A 23478-nucleotide genomic window follows, 5' to 3' on the forward strand; every position below is an offset into this window, starting at 1 on the left:
AAAATTGGCCAAATAGGAGCCAATGATCTCATGAGATAAGAAGAAATATTAAAACAAAGTCTAAAAACTGGGGAAAAAGGGAAGAAAATGTAAGGTATCTCATAGCAAAAACAACTGACCTAGAAAACTGATTGAGTAGGAAAAAAATAGTTTAATGATTCTAATATCTGAATGCTATGATGAAAAGAGCCTAGACATACACTATTTCAAGAAATCTTAAAAAGGAAACTGCCCATATCTCTTAGAACTAGAGGGCAAAGTGGAAATAGAAAGACTCTACTGGCCATCTCCTAAAGAAAATTCCCAAATTAAAATTCTCAGGAACATTATATCTAAAATCCAGTACTTCTAAGTCATAGAAAACAATATTGTAAACAGCCAGAATGAATGAATTCAAGTGTTGAGGAGCAGAATCATACATCATTTAGCAGCCACCACTATAAAGGAAGAGTGAACTTGTAATACAGTGTTTCAGAAAGCAAAGGATATGGAATTATAATCCCCCCCCCCCCCCCCCCAAAATAACAACCAGCAAAACTGATGTTGATGCCTACAGGATAAAAAATGGATCAAGTAAAACAGAGAACTTCTAAACATTTTTGATGAGAAGACTTGAAATGCATAGAAATGTTGCAGTTCAAACAGCAATGAAAGGAAATATTAAAAGGTAAACATGAGTGAACAGTGATAAGGGGCTAAACAAGGATAAACTATTTACATTCAAATGTGAGAATATTATATGCATGTTCTCTCTGAATCCTTTCATCACTGTGGGCCAGGGAAGAGAGGAGAAGGGAAATAAAACTAGGGAGAAGAGAAAGGGAGTTTAGGGAAAAATTATCTAAAAATCAAGAGTATATAAGTAGAAAGCTATGTAAAAAAGGAGGAAGGGTTAAGTGACTGACACTTGAAATTCACTTATTTAAATAGATAAAAGGAGAGAAAAATGTGCATACATATAGCTAGGTATATAAATATATTTTATTAAACAGGGAACTAATAGGGAAAGGAGGGAAAGATATGAAGGAATTATGTATGGGGAAGATAGATTAAGAGAGGATTTAGCCCTAAGCAAAAGAAACTCTAAATACAAAGAATGGTAATCTTAGGCAGGCACAAATTTGGGAATAGATAAATTATGGTATACAAATGTAATATAATGCTATTGAGCTGAACTTTTATCAGTGTAATGACCATACATGATTCCTGAGTAATGATGAAATATGTTGTCTACTTCCTATTAGAAATGTTAAAGAATCAGTGAGGCAAATTTTTTTTGGACATGGCCAATGTGGAAAATTGTTTTGATTGATAATGTTTATAATGGGTTTTATTTTTCTTGTGGATAGAAGGTTCAGGAGGGAGAGTGTTAAGGTAGATTTTGAATGATTAGAATATTTTTCAAAAAAAGAAAGGAAGAAAAGGTACTTCATTTGGTAGAACAGAATACTACTGTAAAGGCTTTTGACAAGATATCCATAACATCAATTATTCTGAATTCCTTTAAGATATAACTAAAGAAATAACACTACTTAATGACCTTCTGATCATAAAGTTCAAATGAAGCATCAAAGGGATGCATGCTTCTCAAAAGTTTTCACCAGTGATGGTGAGAGGCAGCTAATGAATAGGCACTACCTGAGTTCAGATACTATTTCTGCTACTTACTAGTTGAGTGATCCTGGGCAAGTCACTTAACTTCTCTGGGTGTCAGGTTCCTCATCTGTAAAAGGAGAGATTGGACTCTATCTTCTAAGTTCCTTTTCAAGATCTGTATCTATTTCCCTTTGGAGATTCAGTGACAGTCCAAGTCATTTCCTGTCCAAGGATTTCCTGTTGATGGTTGATCCTTCAAATGCTCCTGTGTGCAGATGCCATTGTGTTGGTTACATCAACTATTTCAGATCTTTGTGAAAGATATATAATTTCTTACAAGTATTTGGCCTGGACTTGACATAAAGACCAAAGTCAGGAAGTAGCCTATAAGAATTTGCAACCAAAAAACTATTAGGGTGATAGGGATACTCAAATCACAGACCTAGAAAGAAATGATTCTAAAACATTCAAGCAAATCTACAATGAAAAACAAAGCATGGAAATTATAAAATTTAACCATAATTTCTGGAAGAGATGAAGTAAGAGTTTTTTAAAAAAGAGAATTAAAAATTAAAAAAAAATCAAATGATAACTAGAGGAAAAAATTAGAAGAGGAATAAAAGTTATGGGAGGAAGAATTTTAAAGGGATGCTTGGCACAAGAGATATAAAACCTTGTTCCAACAAAATCTAAAAACTTAAAAAACCAAATAGAAGCCAATTACTCCATATGATGACAGAAAATAGTAAAAAAAAAGTCAAGACTGAAAAAAGAGAAAATGTAAAGGCATCTTATTGTAAAAACAACTGACCAGTAAAATATGGAGAGAATTTAAAAATTATCATTAAATTCACAAACAAAAAAATGGCAATGATCATATTTAAAGACCTCATAAAAGGAAATTGCCCATATCTTTTAGAATCTTGGATATTGAAGGCAAGATCCACTTCAAGCAATCAGAAAGAAAGAATTCAAGTACAGTCAGTTCTGTGATAAATGCTCGTTTTGAAAATAAGCAAATTTGTTCAACAGGATTGATTAAGGAACACTTTGAACCTACTGTTAATTTCACATTTGCTTATTTGTGATATTCTTGAGAAACTGAAAATGATTCAAAACATCTACAAACAAATCTACAATTAAAAACACAAATTAGAAACTGATTTAAAAAGAATTTCTGGAAGAGATGAAGCAAGAAATTGTTTTTTTTTTTAAATTTTAAAAATGTTTCATTTTCCTCCTTAGTTACATGATAGAAAAACATTTCTTATCCTTTGTTAAAGTTTGAGCCAAATTCTCACCCTCCGTCACTCCGCTGAGACAGCAAGCAATTTGATATAGAAGTTTTTTTTTTTTTAATTTAGAATATTTTCCCATGGTTACATGGAAAATTTCCATTTTCCATGGTTCCAGTGATTCATGATTTCTCCCCTCTTCCCTTCCCCCTTCCCAAGCTGACAAGCAATTCTGTTGGGTTATACATTTATCATTGTTCAAAACCTATTTCCATGTTATTCATATTTGTAGTAGAGTGATCTTTTAACATTAAAACCCTAATCGTATCCCTATCGAACCATGTGGCTGATCAGATGTTTTGCTTCTGTGTTCCTATTCCCACAGTTCTTTCTCTGGAGGTGGATAGCGTTCTTTCTCATAAGTTCCTCTGGTTTGTCCTGGGTCATTGCATTGCTGCTAGTAGAAAAGTCAGTTACATTCGATCATGCCACAGTGTACAATGTTCTCCTGGTTCTGTTCCCTTAACTCTGCATCAATTCTTGGAGGTCGTTCCAGTTCACATGGAATTCCTCCAATTCATTATTCCTTTTAGCACAATAGTATTCCATCGCCATCAGATACCACAATTTGTTCAGCCATTCCTCAGTCGATAGACATCTCATTTTGCCACCACAAAGAGCATGGCTATAAAATATTTTTGTACAAGTCTTTTTCATTATTATTGAAGAGGTTTTTTTTTTTTAAAGAATTTTATAAAAGTGATAGCTATAGAGGAAAAGATTAGAAAAGAAATAAAAGCTGTGGAAGGAAGATTTCAAATGTAATCCTTGGCATAAGAAATATAAAACCTTGCCCCAGCAACAAACTTCCTAAAAATTAAAATGGACCTGTACTCCTTCAAAATAATTCACAAACTAGCCTTTCTGACCTACTTCCACAAGCCAACTTCAAGTCTTTTTCAAGGTAAGGTGCCATATAAATTGTATATCTTCTCACTGTGGGCAAAAGAAATCTGGTCAGCACCCAGGAACTCCCCACCCCACCTTCTACTGTGGCTACAACCTCCTAAATCTAGGAGTTGTGTGCAGTCCCAGAGTTTTAACTTGCTGGGGCTGCCTCTGTAAATGCTGATTTTGAGATCCTGGACCTCATGGGAACCAGAGTGCAGGGGAATAATCAATCTGAGGCATGGATATTACTGATTTCTTAACCTTTAACATGTATAAAATTTTGCCATCTTTTTTTTTAATTAGGTACCTATCTTCTTCTAAGTTACTGATGAAATTTTTAAAAACTGATTTTTAACATTCATTTAAAGACATTGAATTCCAAATTCCTTCCCTGCTCTTCACAACTCATTGAGAAGGCAAGCAATATGATAACAATTATACATAGAAAATCATGCAAAATATTTCCAAATTAGCAACAGTATAAAAAACCCACAAAACAATAAAAAAGCAAGAAACATAAAGGAAACTATTATAAATAAAAATTGATCTGGAGGTTTCTTACCATATTTATAAGCATTTATTAGTAGAGAAAGAAGAATAAAAGAGGGTTTTCAGCCTTTATAACCTTAGGTAAAGATCCATTCCCCCATTTCAGCTGGATGACTGAGACTGAGCTTGCCAGAGATGATCAGGCCAGATAAAAGAACCAAGGTAGCCAGTAGTCCTAGAGCAGAAGGGGGTAAGGCCCCTCTCCTTTCCTTGCTGCTTTTTAAATTCCTTTTTCTCTTTACTCCATGGAGGTGTTGCTCTGGCTGTACCACTCTCATGCTCGGGCGGCCCACACTGATTCTGGCTACATTAGACCATAGTGTCTGGGCATCAGACACGTGATTCTTTGACAACTATATCCCATCACTGGTGTGCTCAAGATCAAAGCTGGACTGGAGCTCTCCTAACTATTCACACAAAATGAAAAAGTGCTTCAATTTGTATTCAAGTTCATAGAACACTTCTCTTTCTGGAACTACATAGCATTTTTCATCATGGGTCCTTGATACTCTCTTGGATCATTGTATTGGTCAGAATAGCTAAGTCTTCCACAGTTGATCATCATTACTGTATTACTGTTATTGGTACAATGATCCAGGAGAACCTGGTTCTGCTCACTTTAGTCTGCATCAGTCTTATACTTATGAAGTTTTTGAGTGTTGAGTGACCCATTTTCCCCCATAAGCCATGTGTTTTTTTAATGGTGTGATTTTTGCATGACATGGGGATTTTTAGGAATACATTTGTTGGATTATAGCAGAACTAACTTTGAGGCTAGAGAACTTGATGAGGAATAGTCAGGTTCACACAAGATTTAGCAGGCACTGTTCTGACATCTATAACTCAGTGGTTAAGAGTACTAGACCTGGATGCAAGACGACTTGAGTTCAAATCCAGCCTCTGACACTTTTAACTGTGTGAACCTAGATAAGTCACTTGGCCTCTGATTTTCTGATAAAAGGTTCCACTGGAGAAGGAAATAGCAAACCACTCCAGTTATCCTTGCCAAGAAAACCCCATAGATAGCTGTAGTCCAGATCATCATGAAGAGTTGGATGTGACTAAATGAATGAACAACTCTAAAGTAGTTGAAAGCTTAAGACTACAATATTCCAGCTTATAAAAGAGTTAGGTTTACAGCTAAGAATAACTTACCTAGCAAAACTCAGTGTAATTCTACAAGTGATCTTTAATGAAATATTAGACTTCTAAGCATTACTAATGTTATAGAACACAACTGAGTAGAAATTTTGAAATATAAATGTAGAAATCAAGAGGAAAAAGGGTAAGAGAGCAATCACAAGAAACTAAATAGAGATGAACTATTTACATTCTAATATATGGAGATGAGATTTCTAAAAAAACTATCGTCATCAGGGGTGGTAGATAGTTCCTAATAATGCTCAAGAGTGTTTTTTTTTTATGCTTAAATGATATTTTAAAAATGAAGGGAAAAAGGAACACATTAATTATCAGGTTAAGAGAAGTAGAGGAAAGGGTGGGGGGAAATTATCACATAATTTGAATTTGGGGAGCAAAAGTGAATAGTCATAATGGATTAAATAAGGATAAACACATTTTACCTGGGAGAGATAATACATATATGTATATCCCCTTATAATTTTATCATATATAGAGTCTATGCCTGTTAATGGTTCTGCTATTTTTTTGATGATCTTAAAAGAAAAATTTTAAGAGAGAGTAGGGGAATACCTTGGGTGAAGAAAAGGGAGAGGAAGGATGATAAAAATTTTCTCACATAATCTAGATGGGCAAGTAGAAGTATGAACTAGCAAGGAGGAAATAATAGGGAACAGGTGACATTTGAACCTCATTCTCTGGTTTGGTCAAAGGAGCGAAGAATATACACATGAAATTAGATACAATAAATTTCACCTGGGAAACATTAGGGAACGGGATCAACAAAAAAATGTGAAGGTAGCTTAAGGGATAAATTGGGCCTGAGTGAAAACAAACTCTTGCAATGGCAAAGAATTAGAAACTTAGGGGATACTACCCATCAGTTAGGGAATGGCTTAGCGAATTAAGGTATTTGAATGTGAGGGAATACTATTGTGCTGTTTGAAATGAAGAAGAGGATGATTTTAGGGAAACAGATACAAAGTGAAGTGGGCAGAACCAGGAGAACAATTTGTAGAGTAACAACTTTGAAAGGTTCAGAAACTTATCAAAGCAATGATCAACTACTGTTCAGGAGATTTATTCTGAAACATGTTACCCTTCTTCTGATTAGGGTGGTGATGAACTCATAGTGCAGATTGAAAAAAACATTTTTTTTATATAGCCAATATGAGAATTAATTTTGATTCACTATAAATGTTTTTAACAGTTTTACTTTTCTTTTTTTCTCATTTGGGAGGGATGGGGATGGGGAAAAAAAAGGTGTATTTTTTTACTGAAAAAAAATTTTTGGAAGATTTTATTTGGCTTGGCTATCCAAACAAAAAAGGTGAAATGGAAGAATAGTGTCTTTTGTCCAGTTGCCATGTGGAGCCAATACACAGTATTGACTCTAAGATGGAAGGTGAGGGTTTTATTAAAAAAAAAAAAATATATATATATATATATACACATATAGTTTTACTCATAGGAAGCATCAGAAACAAGATTTAAGCCCTACTTCTCTGACTAGAGAACTAATTGGTTTTTTTTAGAGCCCTTGTCTTTTTTCTTAGAATCAATACTGTCTATTGTTTTCAGGGTAGAGGAGCACTAAGGGATAGGCAATGGAGACTAAGTGACTTGCCCAGGATCACATAGCTAGGAAGTGTCTGAGTCAAGATTTTAACTCAACACATCCTATCTCTGGACCTGGCTCTCAATCCATTGAGGTACTTAGCTGCCCCCTAAAGCCAATCTTCTTGATATTATACCACATGTACATATTGTCTTCAAATCAATTATATTAATTAGATTAAAAACCTATGAATGAAAGTTTCTTGAGGGACTGTTTATCACCAGACATATTCCTGGGTAGATTATTTTAAATGACTAGTAATCAGTAAGTCTGTCTAGTCCTTAGATAAAATAGAATTGAAACTGAATATCACAGAGGTGGCAATGGATTGGCATATTTTTAGACACGTAAAATCAGTGAGGCACTACAGCGAATAAGAATAAAATGTAATACATTAGAGTAATGTGTGACAGAAAGAACTGGGTGAATTAGGTAGTATCAAGGAACAGGTCCATACTTAAGAGAGCTCCTCTATTATGCCAGTGACTTCAGTACAAAATGAAGAAGAATTTCTAGCATGTTAGATGGAGATGAACTTATGGCAGGATATAGAAAAGAGCTGCGTAGAATGGATGTTATAATCACACTATTGAATGGAATATCCCAAATGATGAGATCACAGATTTGAGTTTTAGAGTACCATTCAATTACCACACATTCAAGAAGATGTGTGAACTAACAAGTTAAATGGTTGCCTCCCCCCCTTCTTTAAAGAAACAATGTTGGGGGCAGCTAGTGGCTTAGTGGATTGAGAGCCAGGTGTGGGGATGGGAGATCCTGGGTTCAAATCTGACCTCAGACACTTCCTAGCTGCGTGACCCTGGGCAAGTCACTTGACCCCCATAGCCTAGCCCTTATTGCTCATTTGCCTTGCAACCAATACCCAGTATTGAGGCTAAGATAGAAGGTAAGATTTAAAAAAAATGTTGTCAGAGTAGCTAATTGTTAATATAAAGTACTTTATTACATCGAAGATTAAAAGTGCTAATGATGCTTTTCATTCAGTCCAAACTCTTCATTTTATAGAAAGGAAGAAATCTAAAGAAATTGTAATCATGCCAATGGTCATTAACTTTCACTTTGCTAGTATTCTCTGGAAGATTTTAGTCAGATAAAGAATTACCAAAATAACTGACACTGAACTGCTTTCTATTTATTTTCAGCCACATGCCAAGAAGTAATTTTTTTCTATGACTGTATATTCAAAAATTATCTCTATAGATTAAAGTAAGACAGCTCTCCGAGGCAAGGTAGGAAGAGATAGAACTTGCTTGTCAATTTTTATTGATTTAAGCTTCTTATTTATTCTTAGAGTAGTCTGATGTGGAAAAGTAAAACTACTTCCTTAGACTTCTCAGGTGAACTGGAAATGTAGGAAGATTTCCTTTTTATCAAAGTTTGTATCATCAAGTCCAGATCCAGTCATCTTGGGAACTATTGACCAACCACAGAAGTTGGACTGAAGATGATAGTTATTTGTCTCTAAGGTAGAATGCTTGTATCCCTTTGGAGGGTCATGAGAGTTCAAATCTATCAGGAAATTCTTGATTTAGTAATTAAGTTCACTTATTCTCATTTTAAAATAACTTTGGAAGTGACTTGTTTCATATGAATGACTTCAGCTTTTTTTTAAAATAGCAAATGACTAAACAAAATTTTCTTCTTTTCTTCTCAAGGAAAGGAGCACCAACAACTTCACTCATTAGTGTAGCGGTCACAAAGTAAGTATATATGATGTAAATTTCTTTTGTCCAGGAGCTATCGTTTATCTTTACTGTATTCTCTTCCTACCACCCTCAGTGCCTCGTATATGTATCTGCATACAGTAGATAAATTAATAATAAATTTTGCTTTTCCTAAAGTATAGGTTTGATTATGTCACACCCCCCCACACACACACACCCAGCCTCATTGTCCCCTCCACCCCCACTCTAAATAAACTATTGGCTTTTCATTGCCCTCAGGGTCAAATACAAAATACTCTGCTATTCAAAGCTCTTTATAGCTTATTCCCCACTTTCCTTCTCAGTCTTCTTATAACTTATTCTTGCCCTATACTCTTTGATCCAGTGACCCTGACCTCCTCCTGCCTGTTCCATAAATAAGACGTTTCATCTCTTGGATGTTAACATTTTTTCTATCTGTCCCTCATGAATAGAATGCTCTCCATCTCCAAATCTGCATATTGACTTCCCTGGCTTCCTATAAGGCCTATAAGGTAAAATCTCATCTTTTACAGGAGGCATTCTTCCACCCTTCTAGTGCCTTTTCTCTTTTATTTTTTTTTTCTTATCTCCTATCCTGTAAAAAGCTTGCTTTGTATATAGTTGTTTGCTTGTTATCCTCCTTGCTAGATTGAAGCTTCTTGAAGGCAAAGGCTATCTTTTGCCTCTATCCCTAGTGCCTGTAAGCAGATAGTAGTTACTTAATGAATATTTATTTATTGATTGAATTTAAATTGATCCATATCATAGAAATAATAGGTACTGGGTTTGCAATAAAATATGATAGATAACTTAAATAAACATGGAGTGTAGCCTGTGGAAGGCATTGCCTAAAACTATAAGCAAAAATCTGAAAGGGATGGGAATGCTAAACTTCCCTTAGTGTTAAATTTATTGTGGTTGGACTTAATGTATTAATTTGGTGGTCTCCAGGGATTTAATTACTAAATCCCAAAATGAATTATTAAAGTAAAATGGAATTTATGGTAGTTTTATTTACAATAGAGAGAAGATATTAAGGAATGAGAGAGAGAGAGAAAACTCTGGCTTCATCTGAGCCAGGTAAAAATTCTAAGTCCCTAATCGGGGAAAGGGAGTCTCAAGTCTCAAGGGCCTTTCTCAGAAGAACGGCATACCAGAAAGGCGAGGAAACTAAGTCAGCCTTTCATTCACCACAGTGACGGTCTAAAAGGAAAGCAGTCTGAGGGCTCTTGCATGAGCTCCTCAAGGGGTCCAGTTCCACAGCCAAGTCCAAGTGTCTGTCTTCCAGTCTCTCCTCATGTGTCTGTCTTCCCTTCAGCTCCTAGTGACTGATCCTTCACTCCAAGCCTGGGGGACTCCTGATGATTGATTCAGTCTTTGTTTCCTCTATTTAAAGATCTTTTTCTCTTGTGTCACCTCCCCTAAATTTCATGTCTACCAATCACAGCAGACGCTCCTTTCCAGGAGTGCCCACTGAATGTATGAAATGGGTATTCACACTTTTTTGTAGTTAGTTTGAACCTTTTGTGGTTAGTTAACACCTTTTTGTGGTTAAAAATGGGTAGGTCTACTTTAAAAACTGAGTTAACACTTTGGGGATTAAAATCTAAAAATAGACTGGGGATTACAATTTTATCTTTACTATCAAGGAAGAGCTAAGTACCTTCATTGTTACAATCAGGAGATAGCCAAATCCAATCTTCACATTAGTTAATTGCAAAATAAACAGCTCTCATGAGAAAGTGCTCCCAAAATGCAGGTCAACTTGGGTAATATCTACTTATATGCTTGATAAATGGAATAAATGGATAAAAAGAAAATGAATGATAAGGGAACAATCTAGTGGTTTTGAAGATAAAATATTGATCTATGTAATAATTTTGACTATTTAACACATAAACTCTTAGGAAACCAATAGGAACTAGTCAGTCACTTAATTCTTCATATTATATATATTACCATAGAATCTTAGGTCAAAGGACTTGAGTCTTAATGCTGGCATGACCTTGAGATAGTAAATTAATATTGCTCTGCATTTTCTTCATCCTAAAAAATGAAAGAGTTGTAGTAGATCATCTCTAAGGTTTCTCCCAATTCTAAATTCTATTATTTTAAAAATTGTATTTATAGGGGGTGAATAGGTTTGGACATCTTAGCTGTTCAGTTACAAGACACAGCATCAAGAATTAATTATTACTTAGAACACTCAATATTTAAATTGGCATATTTTCTTTTTTAAACTTTTGCTAATCCTAATCCTTGAGATCTGAGGGTAGGAGTACAATTATGCCAATTGGAAGGGGGGGGGGGGGCTAGGAAACTCAGTGGATAGAGAGCCAGGCCTGGAGACGGGATGCCCTGGGTTCAGATAGGCCTCAGACACTTCCTAGCCGTATGACCCTTGGCAAGTCAAAACTTTCATTGTTTAGCCCTTACTGCTTTTCTCCTTTAGAATTAGTACACAGAAGGTAAGGATTTAAACAAAATTATGGTGGGATCTCTACACTTAGAGATTTCTTGTTGTCAGAAGATGTTTCTAGTAATTAGGGATCAAGTATTGGAATGATTTAAGGGAAAGTGGCATTGGTTAGTGAGTTTGTTGTGATGAAAGAATAGAGTTGATATCGCCACTCCCTGAGGAATGACAGGGGAAACATTGAGTTTGGGGAAACAATCCTTTTCAGAAGCTTATTTACTAATACTTCTTTTCTTTAGGATAGTGGCCAAAGTTTTGGAAGATAACAACTTACCTGGTGCAATCTGTTCTATGACATGTGGTGGTGCTGATATTGGGTATGTTCTACCTTAATGCTATGTAAGGAAAAATGTCCTAACTTTTAAAGATATTCTAAAGTAGAATGTATTACCTTAGGACCATATGTGTTCTACCTTACTGGAGGTCTTCAAGCAAAGTCATGAAAATCACTTGTTGAAATGTAATAGAGTAAATTTTTATTTCAGGAACTAGTTAACATTTAAGTGTCCCTTAACTCTCAGATTCTGAAAGATGATCCCAGGAAATCACATGTATTTTCTTAGAAAGCAATGATGTCATGAATGATGAATAATGTACTTTTTAGTATATTATGGAATAAATAGCATTTTGTGGACTACTTTGTAACCAAATCTCTGTTTCCAACATTGTTTCTATAGGAAAATACATTTTGAACTCTAAGCAAACACCTTATAACTCTGGGAACATACTGCTTTAAACCATTATAGGAACTGAGTTTATCCTTTGTTATAATGAGGTTAAGACTTTGTATAGTGAGGAGTGGCATTTTAGAACTCAGATTTATAGTGGGCAGCTGGGTGGTTCAGTGGATTGAGAGACAGACCCAGAGATGGGAAGTCCTGGGTTCAAATTTGGCCTCAGATACTTCCTAGCTGTGTGACCTTGGGGAAGTCACTTAACCCTCATTGCCCATTCCTTGCCAATTTTCTGCCTTGGAATGAATACATAGTATTGATTCTATGATGGAAGATAAGGGTTTAAAGAAAAAAGAACTCAGACTTGTAAACAGTTCTGATGGTAGTCTCATGTGAATATTTTCAATAAACTTCCATTGCTACCCATTACTTAATCAAGAGAATAGTTATGTATCTCTTGCTTTTTAAAATGGAAATATCAGAAAATCTTTTAACACATTTTATTCATGGTGCTTCTGGGAAATTATATCTGTTGTTCAAAACCTAAATCTTGTGAACTGCCCAGTCTTTTCCCCTGAATTTATGTTCATTCATAACTATCAGTACCACCACTTTTTTTTCCTACTTCAATTTCAGTAATGATATCTGTGGCTAAAGATGTAGTACAGTTAGCTTCAGCTATTTTTGTTAAGAGTGTTCAGTTCTCAAAGTTCAACTGGAAAAAGCCTAGCAGGAAAATTTCGGTGAGTTACATACTCTGTTGTGTCTTACATAGTGTACACCATCCTCTTTAATTCTTGGAAGCAATAGCACAGTGTTTCTGTTCATAATCTTAATATATTAGCCTAGAAATCACTACCTATAGTTACAAATCAATTGCAGTTTATTGAAGTATAATTCCTCTTGAAAAATTAAAAAAAAAATTTGTTGCTCATAGTTAAAAGGGATTTTAGAAGTCATCCAATCTATCCTGTTATACTACTTATTACAGAGACTTCCTCCCTGAAAAATAGCTCTAGTGATGGAGAGCTAAGTGCTCCACAGAGCAGTCCATTTCTTTATTTCTTTTAAAAAATTTTCCATTGTTACACAATGATTCATGTTTTCTCTCTCCCTTCATCCCTCCCCACTCTAGGAGTTGATAAGCAATTCCATTGGGTTATACATACATGCATGCATATACATATATATATATAATCACTTGAACCTATTTCCATATTATTCATTTTTGGAAAAAGGTAATTCTTTAAAACCCAAAATGTGAATCACATGCCCATATAAACAAGTGATAAATCACATGTTTTCTTCTGAGTTTTTGCCCATAGTTCTTTAGTGAGATGTGGATAGTATTCTTTCTCATAAGCCCCACAGAATTATTCTGAATCACTGCATTCCTTTTAGTAGCAAAATTAATTACATTTGATCACCCCACAATGTTACATTTTCTGTGTACAATGTTCTCTTGGACCAGGGCAGTCCATTTCATTGAGAACTCTAGTGAGAAAATCTCTTTGTTTCTATCACCACCTAAAATTTTCCTTCAATGAGGCTTAGTGCCAATGCTATTTGTAGGCCTATAAATTGAACTGATTTCATGAAAAACAGTTTAGGATTATGCTAAGAAATAGACTCAGATATCTAAACCTTTTGATTTAGATAGATCACTGCTAGACATATATTCTGAAAAAGCCAAAGACAAAAACTTTTCATTTATACCAAAATACATACAGCAGCATTTTTTTTTGGTGGTGGGTAGTAATTAAGAAATTGGAACAAGGGAGAGAAATGGATGAAGAAATTGTGGTACATGAATGTAAAAGAATTTTACTGCGCTATAAGAAATAAATATGATGTTGGCTGCTAAGCAACACCATGCATAATCAGCCCTGGAATTAGTAGGTCCTTGCTTCAAATTTGTCCCCAGATACTTTCTAGCTGTGTGTCCCTGGTCAAGTCACTTAACTCCAGTTGCCTAGCCCTTACTGCTCTTCTGCATTGAAACTGATACTTAGTATTGATTCTAAGACAGATGGTAAAGATTGAAAGAAAAAATAAAGAAATTAATCTGATATGGAGTATACTTATAGGAAGACTTATGAACTTCAATTTATATGAGCTTATTTTTTTCTTTTAAGATCAAATAATTCTATATTTATTTTTTTATGAAACCCTAACCTTCTGTCTTAGAATCAAGACTGTGTATTGGTTCCAAGGCAGGAGTAGTGACTTGTCCAGGGTCACTCATCTAGGAAGTGTCTTGAGGCCCTATTTGTACCCAGGACCTCCTGTCTCCTGGCCTGGCTCCCAGTCCACCGAGTCACCCAGTTGCCCCCTAAGTGCAATAGAAAATGTCCATATCCCTTGAGCCAGAAATTCTGCAGCTAGGCATGTACCATGAGTACATCAATGACAAAAAGAAGGGCCCTATGTACACTAATATTTATAGAAGCACTTTTTTAGAAGCAGAGGAACAAAATAGATGCTCATGAATTGGAGATAGTTTAAAAAAATTATGGCATATGAATATTATGGAATATTAACATGTTTTAAAGAAATTTTAAATAAAGAATATGATAAATACATAGAAGCATGGAAAGATTGACTTCCCTAATGAATGAAGTAAGCAGAACCAGAATTTCCATATTTCCAGTGATTACAACAATATAAATAGAAAGAATAACCACCAGGAAATCCGAAAACTGAATATTATATAATTATAACAATCAAATATTCCCTGAAAGAAGAGAGGAGAAAATATATTTTCTTCTTTTTAGAGTTATGGAGCATCAAAAGGCCAGACACAGTTGATGTATTGGATAATTTTGCAGAACTGCTTTTATTCTTTAGTCCAAGGAATGAACAGAGGGTATGGGGATGACCAGAGTGATTGGCTTGTTTTTCTTTATTATTTTTTGTTGCTCCATTTCACCTTATTAAAATAGATCTGTGACTTTTTTCTTTAAGCATGGCAATGGCCAAAGATGAGCGGGTAGACCTGCTGTCCTTCACAGGAAGCACCCAAGTGGGGAAAGAGGTGGCAGTCGTGGTCCAGGAGAGGTTTGGTGAGTGGATATTCTAGTAATTGTACATCTTCAAAGACTGAATGTTACTTTTTATCTCCTTGATACACCTTCCATGGAAATCTTTGTGGAATTTTGAAACATCCAAATGAAGGAAAGGGTTCCAAAGTTATCTGATTCTTAGGTCTGACACCAAAGCAGATTTTATAGGTTGCCAAAAAAAGGGCTTTTCCTGAAGAACTTTTGTTAGATTGACCTTGACTCCATTGGCTAAACAGAAGACCTTATTTTGCTTAAAGTCAAAACTATGGACAGACATTACTAAAGACACTTTTTGGGAAGGAGGACTCTCCTCTCTTACAGGGAAAAAGTGAAATTACTTTTTAAATTATGTAGGAGTTGCAGATAAGCTGGGGGAAAAAATCAATCAACTTGTACCAAGTTACTAATATTCTTTCTGGGTATATAAAAACAAATGGAGGAAAAATCCTGGAGGATCAAGAATCTAGAATCAAGAATTCTAGAAGTCATATCAATTTCACTGAATAAGCAACTTAGGCACAAGATATGTTAGATTTTGCAGAAGAGGAAATAAAACCTCGTTTTTCTTTCAGATCTGTTTGGATCAATGAAAAATAAAAATACCATTCATTGAGGGTCAAAGTAATGGACACTGATGTTAGAGATAATGTCAATGTCCTTTCTTTCTTGGTGTCTATTGATAAAAGATTTAGTGTGCTTTGCACATAGCAGAAAAGCTCTATAAGCATTGTTTTCTGATTTAATTTCTATGACTACAGTGACTAAACAGTGAGTTAGTAATTTCAGTAACTATTCAACTAAACTAGAGTGTAGTCCTGATGGAGAAATGTTCTTGTTTTCTTCTTTTTGGGGTGAGTGAGGAGGTAGGAAAATTTGGATTGTTTTTTAAATTAATAGGTGTGTCAGAGGTACTTTGACATAGAATAGCTTAGTTCTGATTATTTTACATTAAGTTAATTAGGTTGGATAAGTAAACAGAAAAATACAAAGTAAATATGGAAATGTATTCATTAAAGAGATAATATGCCTGTGATGGGAAGAATATCTGGTGAACTAAAAACAAAAGTAGGTTATTAACATTTTCTTCTTTTTAAGGGAGAAGTTTGTTAGAACTTGGAGGAAATAATGCTATTATTGGTAAGGATAACTTTTTCTTGTTCTTTCAAATTATTTTTATTAGACACTGAATCATTCTTTTGAGTTGATAGGAACTTACAAAAGATATCTATTCTTTCATTATGAGAAGGCTATATATATGTATAAAACATAGTTAACATATTTAAGACTTTGCTTGACCATGAAGGAAAATATGTATAGATACTTAAGGCAAGGATAAATTAGGAGGAAAGCTTTAAATGATCAGTTAGATTTTCCCAGGTTTTTCTTTAATTTCACCTTCATCATTCCTTTCTGTGATAACTTGATATTGCATTTATGTGCCACAATTTGTTCAGTTAATCTCCTATTACTACAAAAAGTCAATTAACCTTTTTTTTTTTTAAAGCTAAAGACCTCTCTAAACTCACATGTTTGTTTCTAATATTAGTTTTTCCTTATCCTGATTGGGAAGGAGAAAGACTTTACTTGTGGTGGACAGAATTAGGACTGATGGATTAAAGTTTTAGTCAGGCCAACTTTATCTTTTTTTTAATAAAATTTTTATGCTTTTCTAATCAATGTAAATTCACTTTTTTGTCCTCTCAATTTCTCCCCCTTTCCCTTTTCCTCCATTGAAAAAGAAAGAAAGAAAGCTCTAGTTGCAAACATATAGGGTCAAGCAAAGCAAGTTCTCACATTGGCCATATTCAAAAAATAATATCTCAATCTGAGTTTATTACCTCTGTAAAGTGGTAGGGAGCATGTTTTTGTGAGGAATCCTCTGGAATCGTGGTTCATCATTGCTTTGTTGACAGTTCAAAAGTTTTTCCAAATTGCCTCATAATTCATTTTTATATAAGGAAAAATAATCAGTGGAAATCAAGGCTTGTAGACTGTTTACCAGAAATGCTACTTTGGATAGGGGTTAGATTAGATAGTTTCTGAGTGTAGCACAGTGCCTGGCACATTCTAGTAACTTAGTAAATGTTTATTGATTCATTGAAGTCATTTCCTATTCTGTGATTCTACGATTCTCTGAATCTAGAGAAAGTAATATAAATGACTAGCCAGTGAAAATCCAGGTTGGTTAGGGAGAACATTGTTCATTAGGGATAGATGACTGAATAGTTAGAGATCAAGAGATTATGTTGAAAATAATGAATACCTTTTGGTAAGAGTCCAGCTCATCAATGCTGTTTTTATCTGTTGATTTTTACAATGTAACACCAGCTTTCATAATCTTTCCTACAAACACCATGAATATTATTGCTCTTATTTTAAGGGAAAAGGAATAGAATTCACAGGAAATTAGACTTTTAATGTTATTTTGAAAGAGTTAACTATTATCAAGGGGCAAACTGTGCCAGACATTTAAAGAGTACTAAGAGAATTGACAGCTCTTATACTAAAGGGAAATCTTGAGAGATTTTGATTATTATTCTGTGTGAACTTAATGTTTGGTCAGTGATTTCAGTATTAATTTAGAAGTTGATCTTTGAACTTTCTCACAGCCTATATATATGTTATTGAAATATTTAAATATGTCGTTGGTACATTGTTAATATCTATACTGATGAATCCACGGTTAATATGAAAAGTGAACAAAAGCTTATGGTAAAAAAAGTTCCTTGGAGTTGGAGGCTAAGAGCTAATTAATCAACTAGTAATTGTAAAATTTTTATCACATTATGAAGAAATAGCAGAACTGTACCCCTTAATTACCTGAGAACCTGGGAAGAGAATTAGTAAGGAAATTGTCATAGCAGTTCAAAAGAAAAATGATCATTTTACTTAGATTACATGCAGGGGAGTTATCATCCTTTAACCCTGCTGCATAAGGTTTGTTTACCATTGTGATTGTTATCCCATGCTTTTAAAAAAAATTTTTCATTTCTGGAAGATAATTTTCTCTGGATTTAAAAAAAGATATTTAATAAATTCATCTATTTTTTCTCTAAGGAAGGAGATTTTCTATATTTTAAAATACATTCCTACTTTAATAGACATATTAATAATTTACATACTCTGTGTATAGTTCCTAAGTGTTTACTATTTTATTCTAGTCATAGTTGTTCAGTTATTCAATTACATCTAACTCTTTGTGACTCTAGGGACCATATTGTCCATGAGGTTTTCCTGGCAAAAATCCTGGAGATGTTTGCTATTTCCAGTGGATTAAAGCAAACAGAGGTTAAGTGATTTTCCCAGGTTGAATTTGAACTTGGGTCTTCCTGATTCCAGACCTTTTGTTTATTCTAGATAACAGTAGGAAAAATACATTGTTTTGTTATCTATTTTTGACCCATTCCCATATATTTTCCTCTAAGCTTTTGAAGATGCAGACCTCAATTTAGTTATACCTTCAGCTCTTTTTGCAGCCGTTGGGACTGCAGGCCAGAGATGTACAACTGCTAGACGACTGGTGAGTGTATCTGTCTAAGCTACATATATTTTATATACACTTAGCCAATGTTGTTTCCTTTTTTGAGCCCAAATTCAGGACCACTTTACTATAATATAGTATAGACTACATTGGTAAGCACATAAAATGAATCCTCCAGATATAAAAATGGATATTTGAACCCCAGACTTCAATTCCCAGAAGTCCTTGGTAGCTCTCAGAGTTCCCTATAATCCCATCGGAGGTCCTCACCAGGGCCAAGAGCAAAAGAGGTATTTAAACTGACTGTACAGCCCCTCCTGCTCTCTCTGATTTCACTTCCAAGCACACGCGTCTCAAGATGTAGAGTAAGTGAAATTGAATGGGCTTTCAGCCCTCCTAGGCACGTGCTATCTTATTTTGTATTTCCTTTATTTCTTAATCTTTAATAAACCTCATAAAATTTAATACTTTTAGTAGAAAAACTAATTTTAATTGTTACAGTTTATGGTGAACCACATCGGTTGTGATGAAATACCTTCAATCTTCTGATCTTTTCTTTACTAGAAAAGAAATTGAGCAATGTCCCTATAAGAACAGTATAAACAAAAACTATCATATTGTGAACAGAAATGTCGGTAATATTAAGTTTCTTTTAAATCTTTTTTTGCTTTCTTTAAAAAAAGGTATTTTGAAACTTTTAAACCTTTTAGAGTCCATTTTGTGGCCATTCAGTTCCCTCATGATTCCTCTTCTCTATTAATGACATAATTTGAAACAAATGTAGAAATGTAGTCTGGCAGCTGCTCTTGCAGTCCTGTCCACTGAAGACCCAGAAACAAAACTTCTTATCCTCAAAGGCCTTGGTATTTTCAAGTAGTTTGGCATCAGAATTGCATGAGATTTTGTCAATGGAATTAACATTAAAGAAAGAGCATTAATATCTGCTTTGTCATTGCACCCTAAGGACCAGGGAATTTTTCCATCTGACTTGCAGTGAAATCTTATATGCTTTCTTCACCATTAGAATTTGACCTCCTTGAGAGCAGAGACTAATTTCTATTTGTATTCTCAGTTCGTTGCACATAATTAACTCTTAATAAATATTTTCACTCAATCATTCAAATAAAGATTTTTTCCCCCACAGAACTGGAAAGAAATTTAGGGATTATCTAACCCTGTAGATTAGAAAACAGATCTAAACTGACTTGTTTGGTGTCATGAGCACAATTTAATTCCATTAGATGAAATTTGGGAAATTCAGCCTTAATTCTAGGCAATTCCCAATAACTAGATTTTGTTAAGTATATAATGCAGCCTTAATTTGATACCTATTCTTATGTGATATTTGTGATAGTATCTTTAATACAGTAGATAAAATCTTGAGTAAATCCAAAATTTGGCTATAATACTTACCTTTATTATTCTGGTGGGTTTTGAAGCTCAGCAAAGTGGTTTCTCAGATATGACTTTGAATTTTGTGTTTTCACATAGAATAAATCACCATTTAAGTGAAGGTTGTTAAGTGATAGTGTTATTTTAAAAAGAGCAAAAAATAAGTCACTATAACATTAAAAAAGAATATAATTAAATTACTTAAAAAAAATTTTTTTTATTTGGTCATTTCCAAACACTATTCATTGGAAACAAAGATCATTTTCTTTTCTTCCCTCCCCACTCCCACCACCTCTCCCATAGCCCACGCGCGATTTCCATTGGGTATCACATGTCTTCTTGATTCAAACCCATTTCCATGTTGTTGGTATTTGCATTAGAGTGTTCATTTAGAGTCTCTCCTCAGTCATATCCCCTCCACCCCTGTATTCAAGCAGTTGCTTTTCATCGGTGTTTTTACTCCCACAGTTTATCCTCTGCTTGTGGATAGTGTTTTTTAGATCCCTGCATATTGTTCAGGGACATTGCATCGCCACTAATGGAGAAGTCCATTACCTTTGATTGTACCACAATGTATTAGTCTCTGTGTACAATGTTTTCCTGGTTCTGCTCCTTTCGCTCTGCATCACTTCCTGGAGGTTGTTCCAGTCTCCATGGAATTCCTCCACTTTATTATTCCTTTTAGCACAATAGTATTCCATCACCAACATATACCACAATTTGTTCAGCCATTCCCCAATTGAAGGGCATCCCCTCATTTTCCAATTTTTGGCCACCACAAAGAGTGCAGCTATGAATATTCTTGTACAAGTCTTTTTCCTTATTATCTTTTTGGGGTACAAGCCCAGCAGTGCTATGGCTGGATCAAAGGGCAGACAGTATTTTATCGCCCTTTGGGCACAGTTCCAAATTGCCCTCCAGAATGGTTGGATCAATTCACAACTCCACCAGCAATGAATTAATGTCCCTACTTTGCCACATCCCCTCCAGCGTTCATTACTTTCCATAGCTGTTACGTTAGCCAATCTGCTAGGTATGAGGTGATACCTCAGAGTTGTTTTGATTTGCATCTCTCTGATTATAAGAGATGTAGAACACTTTTTCATGTGCTTATTAATAGTTTTGATTTCTTTGGCTGAGAACTGCCTGTTCATGTCCCTTGCCCATTTATCAATTGGAGAATGGCTTGATTTTTTGTACAATTGATTTAGCTCTTTGTAAATTTGAGTAATTAAACCTTTGTCAGAGGTTTTTATGAAGATTGTTTCCCAATTTGTTGCTACCCTTCTGATTTTGGTTACATTGGTTTTGTTTGTACAAAAACTTTTTAATTTGATGTAATCAAAATTATTTATTTTACATTTTGTGACTCTTTCTAAGTCTTGCTTGGTTTTAAAGTCTTTCCCTTCCCAAAGGTCTGACATGTATACTATTCTGTGCTCATCTAATTTACTTATAGTTTCCTTCTTTATGTTCAAGTCATTCACCCATTCTGAATTTATCTTGGTGTAGGGTGTGAGGTGTTGATCCAAACCTAATCTCTCCCACACTGTCTTCCAATTTTCCCAGCAGTTTTTATCAAATAATGGATTTTTGTCCCAAAAGCTAGGGTCTTTGGGTTTGTCATAAACTCTCTTGCTGAGGTCACTTACCCCAAGTCTATTCCACTGATCCTCCTTTCTGTCTCTTAGCCAGTACCAAATTGTTTTGATAACCACCGCTTTATAGTATAGTTTGAGATCTGGGACTGCAAGTCCTCCTTCCTTTGCATTTTTTTTCACAATTTCCCTGGATATCCTTGATCTTTTGTTCTTCCAAATGAACTTAGTTATGGTTTTTTCTAATTCATTAAAGAAGTTTTTTGGTAGTTCAATGGGTATGTCACTAAATAAGTAAATTAATTTGGGTAGGATTGTCATTTTTATTATGTTAGCTCGTCCTACCCATGAGCAATCAATGTTTTTCCAATTGTTTAGATCTAGTTTTAGCTGTATGGAAAGTGTTTTGTAGCTGTGTTCATATAGTTCCTGTGTTTGTCTCGGCAGATAAATCCCTAAGTATTTTATATTGTCTAAGGTGATTTTAAATGGAATTTCTCTCTCTATTTCTTGCTGCTGAGATGTGTTGGAAATATATAGAAATGCTGATGACTTATGAGGGTTTATTTTGTATCCTGCAACTTTGCTAAAGTTGTTGATTATTTCGAGTAACTTTTTGGTTGATTCCTTAAGTAAACTATCATATCGTCTGCAAAGAGTGATAGCTTGGTCTCCTCATTGCCAATTTTAATACCTTCAATTTCTTTTTCTTCTCTAATTGCTACTGCTAGTGTTTCTAGTACAATATTAAATAATAGAGGTGATAATGGGCATCCTAAATTACTTTTTTTTTTACAAAGTAAAAAAGTAAACTTATTGTAAAGTACATTTCCTTTTTATTTAGGGAGCTTTATGAAGGAGTTTTTTAAAATGAGAAAATGTTGCAAAATTTAGAATGTTAAATATCTTTCCAATTTTTAAATTTCCCATATATGTTTTTTTTTCCTTCAGTTTTTGCATGAAAGCATCCATGATGAAGTTGTAGACAAACTTAAAAAGGCATATGCACAAATTCGCATTGGAAATCCATGGGACTGTAAGTGTTTTCAAAAGAAAATTCCCTTCTTGAAAAGCTTGCTATTTTTTTAGATCTTTTAAGTATACTGAGGATCAGTATTGAAGTCAGTTGTCTTATACAAAATTATAGACTCTCAGAGTGGCAAGAGATCTCAATGCTTCTTTAGGGCTAGTCCAGTGATGGTGAACAGAGTGCTGGACCCTGCCCCCATCACATTCCCCACACCAAGTGCTGTGCCTGCCCCCACCCCTTGAAACCAACTGCTATACCTCACCCCACTCCAACCTTTGCCTCACCTCCTGCTTCCTCCTTACTCCAGAAAGAGGAGGGAGGAAGTGCTTCCATTAGCTGTGGGGCAGAGGGACAGGTGATGTGAGACATGGAGAGGGACATGGAGAGGGGAACAGCTCTGCCCCGAGTCCTTCTGCCTTTCTAGGAACAAACTCAGGTGGGGTGACTGCAAGAATGCCCACAAAGAGGGCTCTGCATGCCCTTTTTGGCACATGTACCATAGGTTTCCCATCACTGGGCTAGTCAAACCCATTTCCAAACAAAATTCTTCAAATGAATCCAACTATAAGACTTACAATGAGAGAAAATGCACTACTAAATCTTAAAATAACCAATTCTATATTTGGAACTTTTCCGTTAAATAATTTTTAAATTTACTCTTTTGTAACTTATACTCATAAATCCTAGTTCTATCTCTTGGGGTTAAATATGATAAATGTAATCTTTTTTGAGATAACCCTCAAATATTAAAGATGACTATTATATTCTAACCCTATATCATCTTTTTTGTAGCCTAAAACTAGCTAGTTTCTTTAATTAATCCTCCTATTTCATGATCATTAGGCTTTTATTCTTTTGGTTGTCCTGATACTTTGCTTCTATTTCCTTCCTAAAATGTGGTGCCTAGAAGTTAATACAAATATGGGAACCTAAACAAAAATAATAAGCAGATGAGATAGTACTAAATGAA

The 23478-nt window shown here is 34.7% G+C and overlaps 1 protein-coding gene across 1 annotated transcript in view; it reads left to right on the forward strand.

The window, feature by feature from the left end:
* The window catches only part of ALDH7A1 (aldehyde dehydrogenase 7 family member A1), a 54417-nt gene that overhangs the window by 16707 nt on the left and 14232 nt on the right, over positions 1-23478 (forward strand). The window contains exons 7-12 of the mRNA XM_001362152.5: positions 8766-8810; positions 11511-11588; positions 14910-15007; positions 16103-16144; positions 18433-18527; positions 22430-22514. Coding sequence (XP_001362189.2) covers positions 8766-8810; positions 11511-11588; positions 14910-15007; positions 16103-16144; positions 18433-18527; positions 22430-22514 — 443 coding nt within the window. The remainder of the gene's footprint in view (positions 1-8765; positions 8811-11510; positions 11589-14909; positions 15008-16102; positions 16145-18432; positions 18528-22429; positions 22515-23478) is intronic.

Source organism: Monodelphis domestica, chromosome 3 (assembly GCF_027887165.1).
Source record: "Monodelphis domestica isolate mMonDom1 chromosome 3, mMonDom1.pri, whole genome shotgun sequence".
NCBI lineage: Eukaryota > Metazoa > Chordata > Mammalia > Didelphimorphia > Didelphidae > Monodelphis > Monodelphis domestica.